At 46.7% G+C, this 9,041-nt stretch overlaps 1 protein-coding gene across 1 annotated transcript; it reads right to left on the bottom strand.

Annotated features, from left to right (window-relative positions):
* Positions 1 to 1,243: 1,243 nt before the first annotated feature.
* Positions 1,244 to 6,433, bottom strand: SLC30A1 (solute carrier family 30 member 1). Its single transcript, XM_027907951.1, has 2 exons — positions 5,704 to 6,433; positions 1,244 to 2,334 (listed from the first exon to the last, which is right to left on the bottom strand). Exons 1-2 carry the CDS (start codon positions 6,335 to 6,337, stop codon positions 1,424 to 1,426), a joined length of 1,545 nt encoding a protein of 514 aa, XP_027763752.1. The 5' UTR covers positions 6,338 to 6,433; the 3' UTR covers positions 1,244 to 1,423.
* Between the last annotated feature and the right edge of the window lie 2,608 nt (positions 6,434 to 9,041).

Below are 9,041 nucleotides of genomic sequence, written 5' to 3'. Positions count from 1 at the left end.
TAGGAGAGTCAAATAATCACAAGACATTGGTTCCCGTACATAACACGAGAGTGGATCAAAAGGTTTGGGGTTTTAGAGTACATTTCTCTTATGTTTTATTTTCAGCTCTCACCTGGTCTCTGCCAAATTCACACAGCCCACCAACCAGTTTGTCCTCTGATAAAGTGTAAGTTGGCAGCATACTGTAACAGCTTCTTTAGAGCCAGTTGTCAATCAACTGAGTCATTTCAAACCACAGATTTGGATACTTAATGAGTGAAATTATGTGACACATAAACATCTCAAAGTGTGAAATACAGTGAATGAAATCCTGCTCCCTGTGCCACTTCCTCAAAAGTCCTGGAGGGCTCCTGAGGACACGGCGGGGACCAGGACTGTAGTCACTGCAAGTGCTTCCACTCAACTAGAAGCAAAATGCACCACTGTGTTACTTGTTGTGAAGCTGGAAAGCGCAAATTATACTGTCGGTGCTTGGCAGACGTTCCCCGACTGCGCACTTACTGACATAACTAATTATTTTGTCTTAGTAAACTCAGCATCAGTTAAATATAAAGCTCCAGCTCTTGATTCACAGCACTGTGAGTTAAGGGTTCTTTAAATATCGAAGACTTCCAAGACACAACTTGGAAGTAAGAAAAGCCATCAGAAAATACATAAAATATGAAATTATGTGTTACTGTATCAATCAGTCTCACATCTTGATCACAGAGCAGTATGCAGTAGCTTGAATTTCCATTCTGGCAGAAAAAAACCCTTTCACGTCTGTTGTTTTCAATTACTTTGCTACCTTACCAAAAGAAGTGGGGACAATTTCTAACAATCACAGGATGTTCTCTTCAAAAAATGCAATAAATTCAGTTGAAAAGCCTTCACATTTATTATTATTACATAGCTTTAAGAAAAAAATATGCAAAACTGCAAAGTGGTTTCCAGTTTTTAGTAGCTATATCTTTTAAAATGTTCTATGAACTTTGGTTTTCTTAGGGCTTCTAAATAAACAATATATTAAAACATCTACAAATCAAATATTAAAGGAAAAAGTAGGTCCAAGAAATATGTAACACAAATTGAGCTCCTACATGCTTATCCCTCAAACACCTTTTCACTTGAAAAAAAAAATCTTAATTTGAAGCACAGCAAAAAGTGTCTCTGCTGAAATGTTGAAACTGGTTTTCTGAAGTTGTTACAGCATAGGTGCACTTTCTGTCTGTCTCAGTCAAACAAAGTCAACACAAACACATTGTATCATGACAGTGACATTATATTCTTTAAAACAAGCATTCTATATTTAGCAATATGACAAGAACAAGGACTTCAGCAATTACACTACTTGGCAAAATTGCATCTCAAACGTCTGTCTCTTCCTCTTGCAACACAGCTGTTGACAAAGTTACCACAACTCAGGTAGCACCGTTCAAGGGAGTTACAAAGATGACTCAAACTGCTCATTTTGATCGGCGTTTGCCTCTAGCTTCACTGAAGGGATGCTCTCCGACTTAGTCCTCCTCGTTTTTGGAAATTCAATGACAACTTCTGAACAAGAAATACTAAGGGACGAAGATTTTTCTGTCTTCTTTGCAGTACTATCTTCCCCTGTTCCGCAACACTGCTTCAGAGCACACTGAGTCCTGCAAGGCAACTCACATTTCCCTCTCCCTGATTCAGAGCCAACGCTGGCAAACTCAGGCTGAATGGTAGTTGCGTGAATCCCTTCGTCATGAAAGATCTCTTTAATGCGCTTTGCCACCATCATGTACGTGGAAGGGTCGGGACACTTGATGTGAGCAGTGCCAATGATCCTACTGCCTGCTAGTTGCCAAATGTGTAACTCGTGGATTGCTTCAACTCCTTCGAGGGTACGTAACTTTGAGTTCAAAGAGTGAACATCTATCTGCTTGGGAACAGTCTGCAGAAGTATAAGGGCTGACTCCCTAAGTAAAGGGTAAGTTGTGTAAAGGAGTATACAGACCATAATCAAACACAGGACGGGATCTAAATATAGCAACCAGCAAGGACCAGCCACTGTAATGCCCTCTTGCTCAGACTTGTTAGCTCTGCCAAGTGTTTGGGATAAAGTAGCATTTTCCATGCAATGACTATTGACACATGGATTAAAGCAAGGCCCATCTTCAGGGCATGGATTCCACAACCCATAAAACAGCAAGGCATTCACTACCACAATTACTGAACCTAAGGCATCTCCAAAGACATGCAGAAAAACTCCACGCATGTTAAGTTGCGCACTAGAGTCTTCTTCAACCTCCTCTTCATCCAGAGGATAATGGCCAGCATTCCCGTTCACTTGTAGGTCAGCCAAGTCATCTTTCATATCACCTGACAAGAAAACAATAAAACAATTAGGCAGATGCTATAATACCACACATTACTGTAATTCCTTATAAAATAATATCCAACACTAGCATGCCACATTTAGAATGAAAATGAAAACCAAGCAACTCTACCCACACTTGGCAACATTTCCTCTGGCCGAGAAACATTCAGTTGTCCCAATAAGTGATCTAAACAGTCTACAAGGCAACTGTTATCTACATGGAGCTTGAAAATGTAGAATGGCAAAGAATGAAGATGACCACGTTTTAATCAATTCTACTGAAAAACGATGGTCACCTTTTCCAGCTGTTTAACCACTTGACTACTCACTGTTTGTTTCTTAAACAAAACACAGAACTACAGAGCATATGTAAAAAAGCTGGTTAGGTAGCTCAGTTACATTAGTTCCCTCTTTCAAAATACTAGAAGACTAATCACATTGCTAAAATCTCTCTTAAACCATAGGACTGCGTTGCTCTTTTGTACTATAATTTGAAGCCAGAAGCTCAAAAGCTGTATGAATAACAGCTGTATAGCAACTTCTCTTCAGGTTCAGCAGTGCGTTTTCAAAAGGCTTCTGAATTCAAGGAAAAGGAAGTTTTTCCGAGATGGCGCATGGAGCCAAGCAGGACCGTGAGATACAGTCAGCTGAGCTTCTAGGTCTGAAACACAGAATTTATCAGCAGTATTGACTACAGGACAGCGCAAGTTATCTCAGAAGCTCTCAGAGGCTATGAACTAGTGTTATTTATATTTCAGAATGTAATTTATAAATAAATAAGTAAGTACTAAAATTACTTTTTTTTTTTTTTGCAAGTGACATACAGCTTCTGATGTCCAATGCCATATGTCATGGACTGTGCAAAACATAAATGAACATTTCAGTGCTCTTCTTTGTCAAAACTGCCTGCGCTATTTACCATTCCAATACAGCTAACCAGTTACAGGGGAATAAATACACACATCATGTTTTCTGAAAGAAAATCACGTTCCGTTGTTTGAATTTGAAAGGATTTTACATGATTAATCTCCTGGCTTTTCTTCAAAAGTTCTTATGTGGACACTTGCAGTGCTAAAGAAATGCAACAGGCACTGGCCCCCAGCCTGACAAACTGCAACAAGGAGCTCTTACTGCCTTTGAGGTTATTCAGTTCAGAGCTTTGTAAACATTACCACGTTAATAAGACCTGCAGCTTCTGCTGCTCTGCCCTCGTGGCTGCAATTCTGCAGAGGTAAAGTCCTTTCCCCTCTGAAGAAGGGGTGGGCTCTTAGAAGGCAGCTGAGCACTGAATTCCAAGCCCCAGGCTCATTACCTCATGCATCCTGCTTCTGCCCTAAAGCTCCAGCTAAATTTTCCACACTACCTCTAGGAGTTATGGAACATGGGACCTGTAACTTTCCAGAGAAGTCAATAAATTAGAGGAAAATATCTCAGGTTACAGAGTTCAGACCTCAAGGTCCACGATGGAAGCAAGGAAAGAGGAATGCCCTGCTCTACATCAAGTGCCTGGAATAAAGGAGAACTGAAATGTCAGCAGAGCTATCTATAAGAGAGGGTAACAGGAAACACAGTTCCAGAAGGCTCTTGAGATTTTTTTTAAAGGCAAATGGCTAAAACATGTCTATCTGAAATATGCTCATTGAAATAAGCTATAAACTGATTACTTTACATAAAGTGTATGCACAAAAACACCTGTGGAGGACTAGCCCCTAAGGCTATCCCTAGCTTTCCACTTCCACCTTAAGAAATCAGGGACTACTACTCTTTGCAATTTCCAGTGAAGGCACAGGACCATCCTAATCTTTACCTATACATCTTGCACCTTTTCTTCCAAGTCTCCAATCACCTTTACCTGTAACCTTTCCATGGGTAAACTATGAATAACTCCATCCATTACATAATCATGACAGGGCACAGAAGGAAATACAAACTTATTTCAAAGTTTCACTGTGACCAAAATTATGCCCTATTACCACCTAAATACCCACAACAAATTATTTGTTATTGCCAGCAGCACATCCATGAGACATTCCAGACAAATTAGCTCAAAACAGTATACATTTTAATTGATGCTATAAGGTAATCTTTTGGTCTAACTAGTCCAAAACTTGGCTAAAAGCACAACTTTTCACCATGTAAGAATAATTCCCAAGGCAAGATGTCTATCAAACCAACGGTTAAGGGAATTTTACATTGTTTGAAACTAATTATTAGGATATCTTTGTTGGAACTAAACCAACATTAAGAGCTTATTATGTGGTCAAGAAAATGGTGTCATGTATTTGGAGGAACTCTCCTATCCTCTTACAAAACCTCTCTTACCAAAGCCAACATGGAGTCAGAAAAAGAGAAACTGCTAAGTTTCTCAAATGTATACTGGAACCTTGCACCACAGAAAAAACGAAACTGTAGCAAAGTTCACTCTGCTCAATTAAAGCTCCATTGATGTCATCCTGAAACTGAAGGAAAGAGCCAAAGCCTCAAGCCCTTCCTCGAGGTGACAGAGGATGCCACATGCATAGAGAAGTGGCAATCACACACCTTTCACTCTGCTACCATGCAGGACTTAGGCTTCGACCAAGCAGCTTCAAAATCCAGGCTTCTGGATCCTTCAAAAAATAACTCAAGAAATTCCCACCCACGGAACAGACAGTTTGACCACAATAGGAAAGGGAGGATTTTAAATTTGTGTCTGTGTGAAGCTGAGTGGGAAGATACATGCTTTAGAAAGCTAAAGAAAACTCATTCCAAGACACCATGAGTGTGCTCTGACACCAGTGAGCTCCACATTCCGACTTCCACAGTTCTGACTGGCAATTTCCAAGACTTCTATTAATACCAATGCCACGAAGAGTACAACATTACTGCAGTGGAATATACTTCAGCATGTTGCTGAAGAGCAGCTTCTCAGGTGCCTGATAAGTAGCTGATAACTGCCCCAGTGGAGCTGCCGGGACCAAGGCGCTGAGCCGCGCTCCATTTGATGTGCAGCCAGTTCGGATGGCATTAGGGCAGCGTCTTGTGACAGCTCCTGTCGCTAGGCAAGAAACGCTCGTCATGTGCCTTCCCTAGCAGAACCAACTTTTCCCACGGCACACCGCTTTATCCCAAGACTCTTTCACACTCTGACCCGTCTGCAAGACAAGCCCTGCAGCTCGGGGCATCTGAAGGAAAGGTGTGAGGCAGAGGTGCGGCAGCCTAGAGCCCAACAGCGCTGCCGAGAAAGTTTCTAGCCTCTTCCCCGGCAGGGGGGACAGGTGGTCCCCGCACAGCCCGCGCCGGGTGTGACCGGGATGCCACCGCCCTACTCGGGGAAAGGAGCCCTCCCGCTTTTCTATGTCAGGACGGGGCAGAGGCGCGGCGGGGCTTACCCAGCTTCTCCTGGCTGACCCCGTTGGAGCTGCTGCAGTTCTCCACCAAGGTGCTGGTCTCCTCGCGGTGCAGCGCTGCCTCGCCGTCCCCGGGCGGCGGCTCGCACTTGGGGCCGGCGCGGGGGTGCTGCTGCCGGGCGCCGTGCGAGTGCCCGTGCCCGTGGGCGTGCCCGTGGCCCCCGACGCCGTGGTGGTTGAAGAGGCAGAGCCCCAGCAGGTTGATGATGAGCCCCGCCACCCCCACGGCGATGACCACCAGCGGCTGCTGGATCTCGTGGGGCTCGGTGAAGCGCTCGATGGCCTCCAGCAGGATGGTGAAGCAGAGGGCGGTGAGGAACACGGCGTTGACGAGCGCGCCCATCACCTCGGCCCGCACCCACCCGAACGTGTTCTTCTTGGTGGCGCGGGTGCGCTGGGCGAAGCGCACGGCCACCAGCGCCACGACAAGGGCCATCACGTCCGAGAGCATGTGGAAGGAGTCGGAGAGCATGGCCAGGGACGACGTGACGCGGCTCACCGCCACCTCCACCACGAAGAACAGGAAGGTGAGCGCCAGCATGCACAGCAGCCGCGCCCGGCGGTTCTGCCAGCACCGCGGCCCGCCTGGACCCCGCGCCGCCATCCCCCCGCACATTGCGGCTGCCCGGCGGGGGCAGTGGGAGTGCGGCGGGCGGTGGGAGTCCCGGGCGCTCGGGCGGCCGTTCCGCTCGGCTCCGTTCGGCTCGGCTCCCCCCGCGCCGCCGCCGCCGCCGCTCCCTCCGCAGGCGCCGGGCGAGCAAACTTTGCACCCGAGCCCCCTCACTCTTTCCACACGGAACCCAAGCGCCGCCTCGGCCACGCCCCCGCCCGCACCCCATTGGCCGCCGCGCCCGCCCCGCCCCGCCGGGCCCTCCCGCCCCTGCGAGCGGCCCCTCTCGCCATTGGCCCGCACGCCCTCGCGACAGGAGGGCCCCGCCCCGCCCGGTAACGCCCATTGACCCGCCCATGCCTGGGAAAGGGGAGGGGGCGGGGCCACGCGTGACGCGCCCGGCAGCGGCGGCTCCGATTGGCCGAACCCGCCGGCTTTCCCCGCCCGCCCCGCCCCCGCAGGCCCCGCCCGCGGCGAGCGGGACTCGTGCAAAAGGTGCGCTTCACACGGCCCCGGCCCGGCGCGCGCCCGGGGGCGGGGCTCCCTCCGCGGGCTGGGAGGGGCGGGGCCGCGCCTGAGGGGACGCTGTGACGTCACGGGCGGCGGGCGGTGAATTTTTGTGAGATTTTGCCCTTTCTCGGTGAAGTTTGGCCCTTTTTGCAGCCCTCTTTGCTGTTCAGTTCTTCTCCCATTCGTACCGCCGAGGACAGCGAGATGAATCACTCATTCAATCTCGTGAGGAGATCAATAATAACCGATGAGCTGCTAAAAAAAACCCTGGGAGACAAGACAGGAGTTTTGCGCGAAGTTTTGAGAAGCTGTATGATATGTTAGAATAATATATAATAATTATAATTGTTATAAAATCATTATTAAATATTATTATTGTTATTATATAATCGACAAAAAAAAATCAATGCTAAAAGGTCAATCCCTGCATACTGTTTGGCTTAGTGCAGAACCACAAAATCAATTACGTTGGAAAAGACCTCCGAGATCAAGTCCACTGTTTGACCTAACACCACCTTGTCTGCTAGGCCATGGCACAGAGTGCCACATTCAGTCTCTTCTTTCGCTTGTAGTTAGGGAAGGGAAAGAAAATGTTTTGAGACATCCAGCCAAAAACAACAGCAACAACAACAAAACACATAAAAAATGTAATTCTCAAAAAATTACAGAAAGGCAGAACTGAGCTCATACTTTGCCCACTGTGTTCCAGGGAGCCAACAAACACAGCAGCCAGAGAAAGAGTGCCAAAGAATAAGGAGAGAGGTGGAAGAACCAACCATGGCTCTTTGCAGCTGTAGAGATGTAGCTGTGTGTGTGAATACATAAAGGCAGGAAGAAAAATGCTGCCCTGAGAAGGAAGATCTAACAAAAATGCAAAAGCCTGTTGCTATGCTTGGAGATTCCAAAGGGATTGTGATTTGGGGTCTGTGCAAAGACACTTGACTTACTTTCGTTAGTTAGCCGACAGAAGGTGTTCACATTTTGACGTGGAAAGATTTATCTGTTCGCATTTTGACAAGGCAAGATTTATCAAGAAGTATAACTGAGGGGAGTAATTCAGGACAGGCTTCCCCTGAGCTCGGCAGCGACCCCGTGAGCCCACACCTGAGCACTATGCTGCTCTAATCTGTGTGTGCCATCCCCTCACCTTTACTTAATCTTTTTTGCATGCCAGACGTGGCTTGGGCATCACAGGCACTACTCTACTGACCTGTGACCCTGAACCCTGTTGTCTGTGAGATTATCCTTGTGTCAAAATCCAGGTCTGCTGTGGAGCATAGCAGTAGGCACCCACAGGGAATGCTTTAATGACTGCTGTAAAGAGAGTCAGCAATTAGATTGCTGTAACACTCTCTTCCCCTGCCTGCCTTTCTGCATGCCCTGATGTCCCTTACTAAGAAGTAAATAATCAGGAAGCCAACCGGCAATTATATGGAAATGGAACATGTCCGTGTCCTCTCCTCCTCACTCCCACATGAGGCCATTAGTTGACAAGGAAGAATTACCCAAATTTAGGATATATGGGTCAAAGGAACTGGTACAGCTCAAACCTTTTTTGTTTCCTGTAGGTGAGGTGAGTTATCATTTTGCAGGGATTGGTGTTAATCCAATGGAATTTTGCTAGGAAGGCAGGGAGGACAAGGAATTTAATATCTCTCACTGGCTCTATCTCAGGAATTACTGAAGCTGTTAGTTGGTCGCTCCCATGATGTTGTCATAGTTTTCTTGATCAAAAGTACTCAGTCCCCTCCTGAGGGAAATAAACAGGATATTGATATCAGTACCGCCCTGATAAATAAAACTTCACCAGCATTGAACATAAACTGTGTTAAGAGCTTTGCCTGACTTGAGGAAGGGAGTTAGAGCTTTTGGGGCTTCTTTCTTGGTATGTAAAGAATGTCCAGATCAATTTGTTACCCTTTTAACATTTCTTCACAGCGAGACCTACTAATCTGCTCAAGGATACCCCTACCACTGGTCCATGTGCTGCAGTCTTCCTTTTACTGGATGGCATGCTCTTGTTTCTTATCCATGTCCAGGAATGGCTTTTCTTCTTACTATACCAGGCCAAATGCTGAATTTCTTTTGGGCCCAAAAGCCACAAGGCATGGACCGTATACCTTAGCAGAATGGGAGAAGATGGTTTCTTCCCAGGTGGAGAGTAACAATGTTCTTTAGGCCTTCCACTGCTTCCTGAGGA

The sequence above is a fragment of the Empidonax traillii genome, unplaced genomic scaffold, assembly GCF_003031625.1.
Source record: "Empidonax traillii isolate 1590-97213 ecotype Southwest subspecies unplaced genomic scaffold, ASM303162v1 scaffold1584:size114125, whole genome shotgun sequence".
In the NCBI taxonomy this organism is placed as follows: domain Eukaryota; kingdom Metazoa; phylum Chordata; class Aves; order Passeriformes; family Tyrannidae; genus Empidonax; species Empidonax traillii.
The sequence above is the reverse complement of the archived record's forward strand: the minus strand, read 5'-3'. Positions and strand labels throughout refer to the sequence as shown.